The sequence below is a fragment of the Patagioenas fasciata genome, chromosome 23 (assembly GCF_037038585.1).
Source record: "Patagioenas fasciata isolate bPatFas1 chromosome 23, bPatFas1.hap1, whole genome shotgun sequence".
Classification (NCBI taxonomy): Eukaryota; Metazoa; Chordata; class Aves; order Columbiformes; family Columbidae; genus Patagioenas; species Patagioenas fasciata.
This window is the reverse complement of record NC_092542.1, coordinates 4,483,192-4,499,240: the sequence shown is the minus strand read 5'-3', so window position 1 is coordinate 4,499,240 and position 16,049 is coordinate 4,483,192. Positions and strand designations below refer to the sequence as shown.

At 43.2% G+C, this 16,049-nt stretch overlaps 1 protein-coding gene across 6 annotated transcripts in view; it reads left to right on the top strand.

The window, feature by feature from the left end:
- LRRC38 (leucine rich repeat containing 38) overlaps nucleotides 1-16,049 on the top strand; it is a 45,643-nt gene that overhangs the window by 22,636 nt on the left and 6,958 nt on the right. Inside the window, exons 2-7 of one of the 6 annotated variants that reach the window (XM_071798244.1) lie at nucleotides 468-607; nucleotides 7,976-8,152; nucleotides 9,158-9,284; nucleotides 11,324-11,531; nucleotides 12,260-13,052; nucleotides 14,839-15,001. In XM_071798244.1, coding sequence (XP_071654345.1) covers nucleotides 12,425-13,052; nucleotides 14,839-14,999 — 789 coding nt within the window. In that variant the 5' untranslated portion in view covers nucleotides 468-607; nucleotides 7,976-8,152; nucleotides 9,158-9,284; nucleotides 11,324-11,531; nucleotides 12,260-12,424 and the 3' untranslated portion in view covers nucleotides 15,000-15,001. The remainder of the gene's footprint in view (nucleotides 1-467; nucleotides 608-7,975; nucleotides 8,153-9,157; nucleotides 9,285-11,323; nucleotides 11,532-12,259; nucleotides 13,053-14,838; nucleotides 15,002-16,049) is intronic. The other 5 variants (XM_071798240.1, XM_071798241.1, XM_065855157.2 and 2 more) reach the window with 5 other exon arrangements.

Genomic DNA, 16,049 nt, shown 5'->3' with positions numbered 1-16,049 from the left:
AAACGGACTTGGAACCAGGCCTTTCATTGGAAATTTTATCTGACAGTCTATCCTGGAATTGCTTGCATTTCTCTACTGAATGAAATAATCCTTATGTGTGCATTTAATTCATTTAAATTGCAAAAGCCTAGCTCCAGATTTACAGTGAACATCACTATGATCCAGAAAATAAGGAATATTGCACAGGGCCAGGTGTGGCAGTGAACTGTGGGGATGAGGTTGATGCAGCATCTGGGGTAAATGGGCTGGAGAGAAGGGGCTGTTACAGAGCTCCACGTGTAGCATGAACCTGGTAATTGTACTTAATCTCAGATGACAATGAAATTATTCTCATTTTCTTGAAGTATCTCAGGAATTATTCCCTTTTTCACTACAGCTATCTCTGAAACAAAAGGAATTATATATATCAAGGTCTAAACTTTTTAGGGCTGTATTGCCAGAACTGATATTTGATTTGTTTTTTATAGAAACCCTTTGGGGACACCTGCGTCTCTTAGGACCGACGGTCAGGAGTGCCAAGCATGCAGAGCTCCTGGAAATTGTCTGAGCCTGTTCCTGCTTGTCCCATCTGTGAACTGAGGCTCTGGTGTCTCAAACTGGACAGAAGGTACTTTCTACTGGTTTGTGTTACGTGTCAAAAGCACCTCCCTAAACAACAGTTATGAAAAATGCAAACTATGAATAGAATTTATGTTGTATTTCCACTTCCAGAACAATTTGTTTTGTGGACACTCTCTGCTTGTGGCTTATACAATGTTTTCTAAGACTAAATCTATTATGTAAAGGATTCAAAAACTGAGATGGGCAACTCTATACAGTGTGATTGGCTGATAGTTTGCCTCAAGGTAGGGCAGAGTTGCCTTGTTGAAAGCAGATAATGAAAAATTGGTTGCTGTCGTTCTGGGTCTCTTCTTTAAAGTAACAGAATATTTCCTCAGACTGAATTGTGTGGGTTTTGTAGTTCAGCACCTGCCAAAAGGGGTGGCTTTGGTTGCAAATGGAAAACAGGAAACGGCCTGAAAATTAATAAAGCTTGCAGAAAACAGTTTCTATGCTTCTGACCACATATTGTGGGGCCTGCAGCTGCCCCCAGGGTATAGAAACAGGAAAGCTGGCAACAGAAAGAGACGGTGGCTTTTCAGTTACAGAGCAGATTTGCAAAGGACATAATTAAATTGGATGCTTAAGTTATGTTTTTTGAGTGGATTTTTAATGAAAGAGTAGCAAAGGAAAATATGGATTTATTTTTTGTGTACTAGAGATGTTGTAAGCTAAGATTTCACTTGTGTTGGAGGTGGTTCTATAGAAAGATGAATTCTAAGAGCACATGGAGCTGCACGTTGGTGGAATATTCTGTAATAAGTCAGAGAAAAGCCAGTACATGCAAATCTGTCACCATGCTGCAATCTCTGACCACTTGGGGAACTCTGCAGGAAAACAGAGGGATAATTTGGGTATTCCTTTCATGAGATGAGACATCCGTGTGGCATTTTTATGTGTGTGTATAGAGAGAAGTTGTTCGTATGTGTATGTGCACGTACTCAGGTCTGCATAGTGGACTTGAAACTGAGAGTATGGAGGGTTACGTTCCCATCTTATGGAGATATTTACGTGGAAGTCAAAGATTCTTTGAAGGCTTTTGCAGAAATACATACCCCTGCCCTCAGAAATGGTTCTTGCCTTCTCTTATTCACAAATTGTTGAAGTCCATGGAATCTCTTCATTGATTTGCATAGGCCTTAAATAGCTGTGGATTTGTGGTAGCTCTTGGGTTTGAGTCTCTGTGCTTTTAGTTCGTATTATTTCTTGAAATGCATTTGATATGCAAGATACGAGAATATATATACTAGCCTCTCTTTAGCTTTTGACATGTCAATCCAGAAGTTTCTTGTAGGGCAGATGTCAAGAGTGGGAGAAATGGAGGATGCAGCTTTTACCCTATTTATGGTTCATGCATCCTTTCCTGACTTTGTGTAGTCAGACTGGCAGCTGGTACAGGACAGAAGAAGAATTCACTGCCCAAAAAGTGTGTCCTATAGGAAGGGATTGTTAGTAGTATAGACAAACTCAAATATTTATATTACACAGCTATTTTTAAGATAAGCAACTATAAATCAAACCCTGCTCCTTGACCATCTGTGCTCCTCACAGTAAAATACTGTGTGCACACATGTGTGAGCAGCCCTGGCTGTCAGTTGTAAAGAAGAGATGATGGAATTAGAAAACTGCAGCAATGCTTGAAACTGGACATCTTAAGCTGGAATAGTAATGATATTTATTGGTCACTTTTAGAGATGGAGCTAGATTTTCAGCTACTGTAACTCAGAGCTTCGCCAGAATCAATATATTTGTGTTCACAAAGCACTGCTCCCCTCTATGGGACACAGAGGAAACCTAAAATATGTTATGATCTGATAAATGGGCACTGGCTCAGCATGGGCTCCTGGGCTATACAGGAGGCTGATGGAGAAAGCAATCCCGAAGCAGCCCTATCCCATCCTGGCCAGGAAATCCAGATCTATTGAACAGACTCTGAAAAGAAGCTGGTGTTTAAGGGAATAGCAGTAAGCAGCTACACTTGCAGTAAACTACTGTTTTAGGTTTATGGGCAATTGTTCTTTGTATAAGCTGCTTCTCTCCAAGATGCTGTTTCAGTCAGACCTGAAAAGCCTTGATTAAGATGGGCTGGAAGAGGGAAAATGAAAGAGCCCCAGAGCAGAGCTGCTCGGCTGCCTGCACAAGAAAGCTTCTTCCTGCAAGAGTCAAGTTCTCTGGGGCCACGCTCCTGAAGACAAATTTCACTGAACGCAACATATAACACTCAGTGTAAGAGCTGATTGTAGGGAGTGGGCACGTTCCCGAGGACACAGCGGAGCTGGGATCTCTGTCAGTAAGTACTTGATGCAGAAAAAGTCTCTCGGAACTCTGCCAGCAGTTGTCTCTACGTGACATACAATGGAGTGACTCAGAGTTAAATGTGGAATGCCCACTCTTTACTACTTTTAAACCTGTGGATGACCACCATGTATTTAACAAAAAATTATAAGGTTGACTTAGGTTTTCTCAGGTCAGGAGTGTTCTTTGAACAAGAACAGTTATATAAGGAAAGCAATACAGCAATGGAGCCAAAAGGGGGGAAAACACACACATACTGTGTACTCAGTTTCTCATGTATTACAGAACGGTTCTAGGAGCTTGTTTGTTAATACTTTCAAAGACTCAGTGCTTTATACAGTTTATACAGATAAAGCAAGTGTCTGTCATTAGAAATTTGCATGTCCTCTTGTTGTTTAAATACACATTTCTTGGTGTATTTTCAGCACCCTAACACAGTGCAATCCTGAGAAGGAGGCTGAGATGACACCTGCTTGGTAGAAGGTGGCTGAGATGACACCTGCTTGGTGTTTGAGCAGGACCCAGCGCAGTCCCTGGGCTATGGGAGGCCGTCCTGTGTCCAAGCAGCCACCGACTGTCTGGGCATCATCAGCGTGGGGCAGGATTTGTGCACAAAGTTGCCCTAGAGGAATGTGATTAAACCGGAATTCACAAAGACCTTATCTTTGCATTATTTGAACCATTGCATGAGGTCACTTTTTGTGATATTAACGTGTCACTAATAACTCAAGGGAGAGAAGGGAAGGCAGTTCAAATGCAGGATTTTCCTACCTGAGGGGTAAGTTAATTCATGCTTTAAATTAGGAAATAAATGTTTCATGCTTTGCTCTGCATTTTCAGGACCTGTCTTGCACAAACTAATTCTAGGACACACAGGAGAATGAGATGGTTGCTCTCTTGGAGGTCTGCTCACCACTTTAATAGCCCCAAGCCATCTGCGTGTGTCTTCGGATCAAGGCACTGTTGTATTGTTAAAATATAAATATTTAAAAGCCCCTGCCTTTTAAAAAGGAAATGCTGAGAGCGTTTGAGGTGAATATCATCTAACTTTGAAGCTTCATCCTATTGCTGCTTCTAGTTATTCCCATACATAACAGTGGGGAAACAGAGGCACTGAGTGCTGTAGTGACTTTTCCAAGTTTACACAGATCAGGAGTGGAAATAAGTGGGAATAAGTATTGCATATTCTTCCTCTGGGGACAGTACTGTCTCTATTCTATAAATTATTTCATTAACTATAAGTAGTGAATCAAGAGGTTTTTTTCTTCATTGGACTGTTAATATCTTCTTGGTTTCACTGCAGGAAACTGAACTGGAAGACCATGATTCATGTATTTGTAGGCGTAGGTAGCTGTACACCAAGTACAATGCAAAGAAATTAATGATTTTAATTGCTTGCAAGGACTATTGATAATAGAGCATCTTTTGTAGCAAGGATTGCTCCTAAAATAAGGGATTTAGATCTGTATATCTGATAGCCTGTATGTAAGGTCAAGACTGGTTTTTAGTAGAACTTTTTTGCCTTAGAACATGTATCCAGGGAGTTTGACCGGTACTTTATTAACCCATAGAATATGTTGCGTAAAACTGTGTGTGCAAAAATCTTCCAGAAAGCTCCTGAGGAATCATGGAGCTCTATTCTTGGCTCAGCAGTTGTGACCCTGCGCCCTCCCGCCTTTGGCGCTGAAGGTAGTGACCACGTGCCCCTGGGCAGCAGCAGCAGACCGTACTTTGAAAAGTGACCATAAGGTGCCTGCTCTTCTGAGCGATGCCCAGTAGCCACGTTATCATTGACAATATTTCAGTATATTGTATTTTCTGAGAAGTAATAAGCCTAAAGGCAAACTAAAAATCATTAGGGCTTTCTAACTAATCCTTTATTAGATTTTTGGTTTTTAGCATGCAAAGTGCAACTGGACCAATCAGCTTACTCCAAATCTAGTTGTTATAATGCCTCCCAGTGATATAGGTTGTAATTATGTTCCTGTGGCCCTAGCACAGGGTGCTGTGTGATACCTGGTTGGGATAGGAGCCAGAGGAGGCACTTTTCTGGGTAATGTGTGACTTCTTATGTCATTTTAGTGAGAATAAAGGTCCCACTTTTAGGGACCCAACAATAACAATATAATAAATAGTAACTTTAAGCTAAGTTCCCCTCCCACCACCACCAAAATCTTTCATCGCTAGGAACTCCAAACACTCCAAACTCATTTTTTGGGGAGGGCTGCCCGGGTGCTGTATCAATGCCCTGACAGCTCTTCCACGTCTGTGTCCACGACGGTCACATAAATGCTTTGATACTGATACAGTGCTGGCTGTGGTGGCTTTGAATAATTGAACTGCTCATGCACCAACTGACAAGTTAACTTCAAACCATCATCCTTAAAATAAAACCTTCATGATAAAGGAAAAGCAGAAAGCTAGGCTTGCATTTGCAGGAAAAGCAAATACAGTGTTTATAACATAACGTCTGTATCAGAAGAAGCCACATGTGTGATTTTAGCAAGCGTTTGTCTCACTGCAGTCAAGGAACTAAGTCATTTGTGTGTCTGTATCAAGAAAGAAATTGAAGCCTTTCATTGTGTGCTTAGATAAGGCATTTCGGACCATACGTTGTATGAGATTACTTTTTGGAAAACTCAGAAGATGATATCCTACTGAAGAATAGAGAGAAAATGTAAGAAATGACAAATAAAATCCCTTGTTAAAAACTGAAAACACTTTCTAAAGAGGAAACGTAAGTTAGCAGTTAAATGAAATTTTCAAATTTAGCTTTTTGTTGAAAGTGTTTTGTTGGACATTTTTGGCTTTTCTATTTTCAGTCTGCAGCCATTCCGTGAGCCCTAAAAATATCTTTCTGCTTATAGCACAGCCTGAGAAAATGGAGAGTATAGAACATTTCACGTGGTACCACGTGAACAGTATTTTTACCATATTCATCCTCCGTGCCATTAACTTCCTGAAAAATTTACAAGAGCCTGAAGCAAACACACTTTTTCTTCTGGGTTCTCTTCAAATTTGAGATTCAAGAGACTCATTCTATTTTTGTGAGATGTATTTATTCTTGATATTACTAAAGAAAGAAAATGTAGAGCCATCCCAGAGATTGCAGTGACTGTGAGCTATGTATAATGCCAGCACTAATGCCCATTAACTTCACTAACACTCCTCAGGGAGGAAATTCTGTGTTTTACCTTCTTTTGGTGTTGTTCCTCAGCTTTAATAGCTCTGAAATGAGGCAGACCCCAAAATCAGAGAAGCCTGTGTCAGTAAATATATGAAGGAGATCATCCAAAGGGTCATTACACACCCAGACCAGATCAGGCTCCTGCTGCAGGGCGGTGAGTTCCCTGCACTGTTTTGCTATGGGACATCTCCTGGGCGCTGCAGCTGTGCAGCCAAGTGCTCAGACACTTCCACTTCCCAATACAAGGGTCCTGCTCAAGTTCTAATGTTTAAAACTTCCCCTGCAGTATCAGCACATAGGCTGAAAGCAGCTGTGTTGAAGGGAGCAGCTGTGCCAGTGATGACAAATACACCATCCAAACTATGACTGAGAATTCTGGAGGTTGCATCTGGTATCACTGAGTACCAGAGCAATACCCCCAGTTGGCTGTCAGTGAAGTAAGTAATTTCTGAAGCCATTATGAAAGTTAGTCATTGTAATAAATAGCTTCAGTTATCAACGTGTTTTTGAAAAGCAAATCCAGAGGCAGCTTTACAAGGCTCCGAACATCTCCCTTTCGGGGATTGCTGTACTTGCTGATATAATTTCACCTGACATTTCACCCATCTTCTTAACCAGGCGAGTGAAATGTCAGAAGGCATTAAGTCAAAATATGCTGCATTCCCTAAGGGACACTATACTTCTGTATAGCCAGAGAAACTTGTAAGAGGGTGGAAAGATCCCTTTAGAGTAAAGACGAGTGAATGACCAGCATCATCTGCCATGAACAAGACCATAGATACTTCAGTTATACCAAGAGATTGGTAACTATAATGAGTTTTTGTCATCTTGCAAACATTTTTTGCATAAAGTATATGGGTCTTTTCAACATATTACTTTAAAGGTAAAAACAGTATACACTTGCACACCCTTATTCTGCTTCCCTTTGGATGTCGTGCAGGATTCTGGTGTTCCTTGTCTTCTCTCAAGCCCTGACCTGTTGTTTGTCCCTTTGTACCTCAGCGCCGTGTGGTTCCAGTGCAGAGATGGACGCGTTTCTGTGCAGCCGTTATTTTGCAGAAAGCCAGTTGCTCGGAAATAACCCGTCAAATATGGAATTGCACACTTGTGGGAATGGTGCATATATTTAATGAGTGTGCCATGCACTTCTAAGTGCATTTTTCAAACCCGATTTTGAAATTAGACTCTGATCTCTTAAGCACCAAGTTATGTTTTTCATTAAGTATTTTTATGTTAAGGGGCAACAGAGAGGGATGTAACAATTATTTGCATTATTTCTACTATTCAACGGATGCTTGGAATTCCTACGGACACAAACATACTTTCTGCATATTTAAACCCATGGTGTGTATGCAGCGATAGTCACTGGGGGAGATGGGAGAAGGGAAGGAAGCAGAAATGTTTGTCTTGGGGTTTTTCTCCTCTGCATTAGAAAACAGATCTAAAAGATCTAGACTGCTTTTTTTCCACTGTTGTGATAAGCTTGTGTCACATCAAATAAATTAAATTAATACAGCTGAGGAAGCTAAATTGTGATGTCTTTGTGAAGTCCCCTTATGAAAGCAAACTGAGGAGTCATGAAAAGACCTTGATCTCCGATTAAACTGACCGTGCCGTTGTAACTGGAGCTGTTTTCTTGCTGGGTGTGTATTTGGTACCTAATGATCCGCAGGGGTTTTATACACAAAAGATATGTGGTGGTTTTGTAAACGTTAGCTGTCAACTCTTTTCATTGCTGTAAATCCATTTGCTGTTCCTTAGAACAGAGAGAGCTCTCCAAAGGGTTTTCTAGGTGGCACAGAGCACAAATTAAAACTACCTACTTCCTGCTGAGAGAGTACAGATTCGCTTCCCAGAGATTTCAGACTAATTTCTGCTTTTCCTGCCTTACAGGAAAGGAGAACTTGCCTCCTTTTCGCTCGACACACACCATTTGTCACCCTTTACCCTCCGCTCAGCCAGATTGCACAGCGATACGTTCAGCCTCTGGACGCTTTGATAAAGTGATAAAGTCAGCAGTTGTTCTCTGTAGAAGGGCTGAGAACCTGTGGAGTGCGCGATGGGGAAAAGGTCAGTTCCCCAGACCTATTAGTTTCCTGTCTTTTGAAGCAGATATGCGATGGTAATAATGACAATCATGGGTTAAAATAACAATCTGCTTAGCGTTGTATCAGAGCTGGATTAAATTTTGTGATCGCTTGGGGCTTTGAGAATTTGCTGGAGTTTCCTTCTCTGTTGAGCTTCGCTGCTCGAGACCGAGGTGCAGGTTGAAACAAGTTCCCGATATGAAAGTTATGTTCAACTCCAGCTGCTGCTTTAAAGTCACTGAATGTCATAAATTTTCCTGTGCATATCTGATGTTGGAGTTCTTATATTTTTATTTAGAAGCTCTGAGCTTCTAAAGAACATCTGTTCTCCAACCAGGCTTTTTGAGATCTCAACAGACCCTTTGGTGAATCAGACCAGATAAGCAGCATTTGAGAAGAAACCTGTGACCAGCTTTACTTGTGACGTTTCCATGCCAGAGTAGCAGTGGATACACATGAGCTATCTCTGATCAACAGCTCAGGAGAACCTTCACTTTTAGTCACCTTTAATTTGCTTTAAAGCTGTGGTAATTCTGGACTAGCATACAAAACAATGTAGAGGGCAAGCGGTTGACTGTGCTGTAGTGGCTGGGGACAAACTCCTTCCTGAGGGGAAAAAGGAAATGTAATTTACACCGTTCCGTCTCTCGTGAATGCCTTTAGTGATTGTAAGTGGTTTACAACAAGATAGTGACCACATGTCTGCGTAAGCCGTGTTTCTAGAGCAGATGATGGAAGTCTTTTGATAGGTTTAGGCTGGTCTCATTTGGCCGCTGAACAGCAGTGTCTAAAGGTTTCAAATTCAATCATTGCTGCTGCCATGTTGATTGGGTTTGATGTAATTTCCCTCGCGGTGGCATGGCAGCGACAGCAGCAGTGAAGGACAGGGCAGGTGTAATGCCTGCTTCAGTTCACTTCACAGTTTGTATCATCACATATATTGTAAGACAAAGGAATTTTCCCCTTTCTTTTTCTTTTGCTTTTTCAGTCCTTCTTATGTGTAAGATCAGAGGGAAAATCGCCCAAAGGTGACCATTGGCTGCTCTCATCAAAACACGCCTGGTCACAGCAGGGGAAGACGTTTCTCAAAAGAAAAAAGCACCAAAGCCATAATGGTAAATATCTGGATTAAAATGAGACTTTTGTGCAGAGCTGTTGTTTAGCACCTGGTTTCAGTGTTTCATTGATTAACATGCTGTTAATCACTCGAGTTTGAGCGTTGGTTCCCATGCCACGTTGCTGATGTGTGATAATGAGGAAAGCCCTTTGCAGTCGTTCCGTGCACGTGGGCCGGCAGCCTAAGACGTGGCTGTGCCTTAACTCAGCAAAGCCTGGAATAATAACTCCTTCATGAAAAAATACGCTCAATTAGCTGTTCAAAAAGATGAATGAGGATGGACAGTTTTCAAGTTTCTAAGAAAAAGATGAACCCTCCGTCATTTTTCTGCAAAGCTATTTCTTCACTAGGCAAGGACGTGACTGGTTTTTCTGCTGGTGTCTTACTGCTTGCCATGCTATGGTACTGCAAGCACACTAAAGATCCAGAACCGGGGTGGTTTGTCACTCTTATTTTAGAGGTTTCTCTTAGTAGTATCCTGAGTAGAAAATTAAAGGAACGGAAAGACGACTCTTTTAGCCTGCCCAGGCCTGTGCTTATTCAACTCCCAGAGCTGGGAGGTATGGAAAGAAATTGCGTTCGCTTCCTCATTCTCCACAAAAGGATTTGACACAAACTCCTCCATGGTTCTTTGATTATGAAATTGTTATCCTGTTTGTTTTACAAGCATGTTTTTCAAACCCATTGTGTCCCTCCTGCCTTAGGGGAGCCAGGATTGCAGATAAATGAGCTGAGATTTGATCTGTGTGGGATCCCATCTGCGTGGAGAGAAGGATATTTACTTTTTGTTTGGCGTCAGTTTGTAATTGGGAAGCTTGTGCTTTTTCACGACTGTATGGAGTAAAGTTTACCACTGGAAGTGTTTTTGGATAACGGGTGGCAAACCTGTGAGGACTTTTCTTGGGATCACTGAAGAAGCATAGATTATAAACACATCTTTATTTCTGAGACTACTCACTGGAGAAGTTTTGTATTTATCATAGTGTTAGTTGAAAACTGAGTCCTGACATGTGGGCTCCACTCCCTTCAGCATCTTCGTTGCCCTGCGCTGGACTCTCTCCAGCAGTTCCCTGTGCTTCTGGAGCTGAGGGGCCACAACTGGACACAATATTCCAGGTGTGGTCTCCCCAGGGCAGAGCAGAGGGGCAGGAGAACCTCTCTGACCTACTGACCACCCCCTTCTAACCCACCCCAGGTACCATTGGCCTTCCTGGCCACAAGGGCCCAGTGCTGGCTCATGGTCACCCTGCTGTCCCCAGGACCCCCAGGTCCCTTTCCCCTACACTGCTCTCTAATAGGTCATTCCCCAACTTATACTGGAACCTGGGGGATCTCAAAAGAGATCAGAGTGGTTGTGGAATGACCGGTGTCCTGTAGGGCACAAGAGGGTGCTCTGCACTTAGCAGATAGCAGACAAGCCCCTTCTTTAGTAGGACACGAAACTGTAACTGACTGATGTGAATAAAAGATGAAAGAAGTAAAGCTTTAATATCTTATTAGATAGAAAGCTTTGCAGAATCTCCTTCCCGCTATCCAAAATTGCCTGAAGTGTCTGGCAAGTGAATGAATGTTTGACAAACCTACAGGGTACCTAACCCAGAATATCCAGGGCCTGACAGTAATCCCAGCTCTCCTGCCAACCCCTTCACAAACCTCTCAGACAGGAAAGCTCCACAGATTCTGTGCAGAGATTGCAAACTGAGGGTGAGTGTACAGAGTAAGCTGCAAAGACGGTGATGCTTACAGTGCTTTCCCTATGGAGGGTAATATGTGAAGAATATACGTGAGCTTAGTGAAGGAGAGGCTGACAATACTGCGTTCAGTGTTTAAGTGCAGGTGTCTTGGGAGGATAGGCTGTCTTAGAAGGAAAGTTTTGTACCCAGTCCTGGATGAAACATGCTCTGAATTCAGTTATGAAATATGACCTTAAATTGAGATTACTCACCTTTTTTTGACCTGAGAATGAGCTTTCCAAAGGTGTTTGAGTTTGTGCTCTAATCTTTAGGCCATACATACCCCAATATAATCTCTTTACAGAAATCTTCCCCCGTAGCACACTGGTGTGGCCCGAGCACTGGAGTCCCGCTTCTGGCTTCTGATGTGCAGCAAGAGGGAGGGATGGAGTTAAGAGTTCAGCTCGCAGCTGGCGCAGCGCTTGCCTTGCTGGGTGTGGATTTGGGGATGTCAGAAAAACACAGATGCCTTGTTGCAAAATCGTGCCTGCTGACCCATGGGAGACAAGCAGGTTGGTTGTCAAATATTTCAACCCCCCGAAAATGAAGAAAATCCATTTGGTTTTAACAAGCTGAAGATTTGTTCCACAATTTGCACTTTTACGTGGCCCAACAGGCGTTACAGTGCCACGTTAGAAAGTAACTGTTCTGGCCGTTGAAACAGGAAGGGAAAACCCCTCACTTTTGAGACCGTATTCCGTGTTGCTACAGTGGGTTATACTTCTTGCTTAAAAGGTAATGAGTCATATTTAAATAACATTGACATGCTTGCTGTAAAAGCTGAGAAGGCATCCAGAAGCAGCACAAGGCAGCGTTCTTTGTCTTGGGCTCCCCCCTTGCTGCCCCTCTGCTCCCTGTTTCACAAATGAAAGGGCAAACAGTCCTTAGCAGTCACCAGGAGACTTCCCTGAGCCTCACTTGTATTTCTGGGGGGTATTGGTCACCTTGATGTAGGCTCATGCGAAGAAACAAATTGATTTCACCAGGGTTTATTACCTGGAGGGCTTTTTAAGCATAAGCTCTTGCTGTCAGAGTCACAGGACCAGGTGTGATTTCCCCTTTGCTGGAATATACAGCAAATATGCAAACAGGCTCTGGGCTTTTTTTAGCTCACAAAAGCAAGGGAGTCCTTTGAAAGATGCTCCGCTTACCCAATCATCGCTTTCCCTTGCGCTGTGCAGCGTTATCACATTCTGACAGTGGAAATCCTCACATTTGCCTCCCTCCCTCTCTCCCCCAGTCTCTCTCCCTCCCCCTCCCCAGGCTGCTGCTACCGGATCGGTGATGATATGTGATCTCCTGGATACAATCACACACACGCAGAAGTACCAGGCACCGCCGCTCAGCTGAGCAAAATGTCCTTCTCCTAGAAGTGGTGCTCATCACAGCTTTCGAATCCTTGACGATGTTGCCATGCTTTCCTTTCTGCCTTCTGCCTTTTGCTGTCTTTGTCTGCCTGCTTTTCCTGCCCGTGGCTCATTTTTGCCCTGCTGTCTGTAGCTGTATGGACTACCACACCATAGACTGCCGGGATCAAGGACTCCCAAGTGTTCCGAATCCATTTCCATTGGATGTACGGAAACTTCTTATAGCAGATAACAACATTCAGGCGATACCAGCTGATTTCTTTATATTTTATGGAGATCTAGTCTATTTGGACTTCAGGAATAACTCCCTCACCTCTTTAGAAGAGGGCACTTTTAGCAGTTCTACCAAACTGGTGTATTTAGACTTGAGCTACAATAATTTAACCCAACTTGACGCTGGGATATTCAAATCAGCAGAAAAACTGATAAAACTGAGCCTTGGAAACAATAACCTGGTGGACGTGGACGAGGCTGCTTTTGAGAACCTGGAACAGCTCCAAGTGTTAGAACTGAATGACAATAACTTACAGAGCCTCAATGTGGCCGCCCTGGAAGCGCTGCCCTCCCTGCGGACCATACGCCTGGAGGGCAACCCCTGGGTCTGTGACTGTGACTTTGCCAATCTTTTCAGCTGGATACAGGACAACGCGTCTAAGCTCCAGAAAGGTAAAGCTCCGTGGTTTACAGCGCAGTACGTGTGTGTCTGTGGGACTCAGAGGGTTCTTGGTCAAATAGTCTGTGTGTCGCCTGCAGTGACCCAAACTGCGTTTTGGTCAAACTGTAATTGCATGTTTTCAACAAATGAGTCCATTAAGATGGCGTTGGGTTCTTTTTAGCAGCAGGTCCTCCTCCCAGTTAAGCAATAAAATTTAAAAATTAAGCCCTAATAATTTTGATTTATAGACTAAACTTACATAGGCAGTGAAAGAGCCTTTTCAAATACATTCAGTCCAGAGCTGATTCTCTTCCAGACTTCAGTTTCTCTCTGGTAAATGTGTTTTCTACAATGAGCTCTTTGAGCAGCTGAATATTCTGTGCCAGCTCCTTAGGAGAACTGATTTTTCTCTCATTTTACTGATCAGCTATAAAGCTGCTACAGAAGAGTTAAATCCCCATTTTATGCAGTTGTGATTGTCAGCCCTTCCCTGGAAGGATTTTGTTGTGATACTCTGTGCTTGAAACCCTCTGCAGGAGCTGGATTTTTGACTCATTAAAATAACACTGCTTCCAATATTAAGAATAAATTGAAATGGCTCTGGAACAAAATGCAGGATGTAGAATTCTGGTATTTGGCCGGTAATTCTCAGAAACACATGGTGGTGGAAAAAAAAGTATGAAGACTCCAGTGGGTAGGGAATCCAGACTCCCACTCTGCATTTCCCACCCGAGCCCAGATCCTTAATCCAGCTTTAGCAAGAGATCATCTCGCAGTTCATGGCTCCCAAGGAGCTCACGCCATGGAGCTGCCCAGCTGCCGGCACAAGGCAAACTGCCCGGGGCGTAAAAACTCAGGAAAGGCTGTGGAGGGTTTACAAGTGTTACCCGACATGAAATCCCTGCTGTCTGGGCTGTGTCTGAGGGGGTGTCTGTGCAGAAGATGGTGAGAGCTAAAAGGTTGGGGGAGAAGAGCTCAGGAGAACAGGCTGAGGTCAAGCAACTGTTTCTTTGATTTGAGACAAGAAGGGAGAACAACACAGTGAGCATACAAAGTTCAGAGGTCTCTTCTCTCCTTTCTTATCATCAGTCTGTAGTCAGTTATTTGAGTTCTTCCTATGCTCATGACCTTGGGTAGCATTTTTTCTAATGTGCTCATCCAGGTTGCCCTAAATATTCTTAGCTGTAAAGCAGCTGCTCTAAGGACTAAGTCATCTGAGGAGAAAGCGTTGGGTTTTTTCCTGTCTACCTCAGTGAAACTTTCATCTTGACTCTTTCTAAACCAAACCTGGGCCTGTTCTCGCACCTTCCCTGACGCTTTAGCTAAAGGTTGCTCTCTTTGAACCAAGTATTTGCCCATCTCTCATGCTAAATGTCAGTTCACTTTCCCTGGGTTTTCTGTCTCTTTTAATGAACTTTTAGCTCTTTTCCCTTTATCCAGACTGAGTCTGTTCAGCCTGAGAGTGTCTCAGCACGTCTCTCTTTTCTCTTCTGCCCTGCCAGTGTTTTAAAGCGGATCTGAACTTATGTCTGGAAGTACCAAGTGATTGAACTTTCCCATAGTATTGCCTGTGCTTCTCAGTGCCTTGCAAGCTTAGAGATGCTTTCTCACAGCATTTTCTCTCATCCACAGTTGTTGTCAGCCAAATAGCTCCAAAATTACTAGCTCATCCAGATCTTCCAGACTCTCAGTTAAATTTGACCTGGGAAAGCAAAGAGGGAAGGAGCGAATATTCAAATGGTTGGTTTTCTCAGAGCTGTGACATGGCCTAAGCAAATGATTTGCATTTGTCCCCAGGAGCAAGTCCCCTGCCATCTTTGCAGCCAGTCGTGTCAGTGAGATCCAGTGCATGTGTGCAGAAAAGCGTGCCAAGTCAGCATTTCCATCGCTTGTTGTCAGCTGCTGCCACAAAAACGCTGCCTGGCTTCTCTAATAAACTAGCAAAGCAGCGCTCATGAAGGTGAGAGCAAAACTAAACCCAAAAAGAGCAGACTGTCTCGATAACGTTTTAAAACCGTATGGTCACAACTGAGTGCCTTTCAAAACAACTTTTGCCAAGTCAGCGTAAAACTCATTCTTCTGATCATGATTTGATTGCATTTACATCTATTTTCAGTTTTTATTGATGTTGCAGCTTTATAGCCATTAGGAATGAATCACATTAGCATTACTTGTCTGGTTGTGCTTGTCCAAAGCCACATTCTCCTGACCTTTCCTGGAAGGGGTGGCAAGAGCAACTCACTGAAGGATTCAGCATCCAGACTCCCTGGCTTCCTCCTGGTGCTGTAAGGCTGGAGACAGGAGTGTACTTGCAGCAAACGCATCAAGATAAATAGGGCAGCAGGCATTATGTCTGGAAACTGCAAAATAAAATAGGGGTACGTTTTCAGGACCTAAGAAAAGAGGTTGGTTATCTTGGCTGCACGCTTTTCCTTTGTAATTCTGCAGCAGCTCAAGCATTCATGTCGCTTGACCTATACACATAGGAAACAGCAGGAAGGAAAAAAGTGTTGGCTGGTGTTTTTCCTCTCTTGGTTTTCCATAAGAATAAACTGCGATTAGCAGTGCAGAACAGTTCCATCACAGAACGAATCTCCCCAGCCTTTAGACAGCAGACGTCGTAACCTGGTTTTACTGAGAAGGGAAAGAGTGTGGAAGGGTGAATGATGACACCTTTGCGTCTGTGACCCCCGGTCTTTTCATGAAAAGCACAAAACACTGCAAAGAAACGGAAGGCTCTGTACACATTGGTGTGTCTCATGCTGGCTCGGGATGCTTCAGAATGGGTTAAGACAAGAAAGGATGTGCCCAAGCAGAAAGGCAGCACATTCCAGCCAGTCTGTGGATGAATTTGGATCCAGGGTGGCTGTTGGTGAGTGTCACCGGAGCCCAGCAGTCCCTGGGGACTCAGAAGTGGCAGCAAGAACCAGGAGACGAATGGCTGGGGGAAATACATTAACAGATACATTTTTAGTTCTGGGCATTCATTTTGATTCCTCACTTTGAAC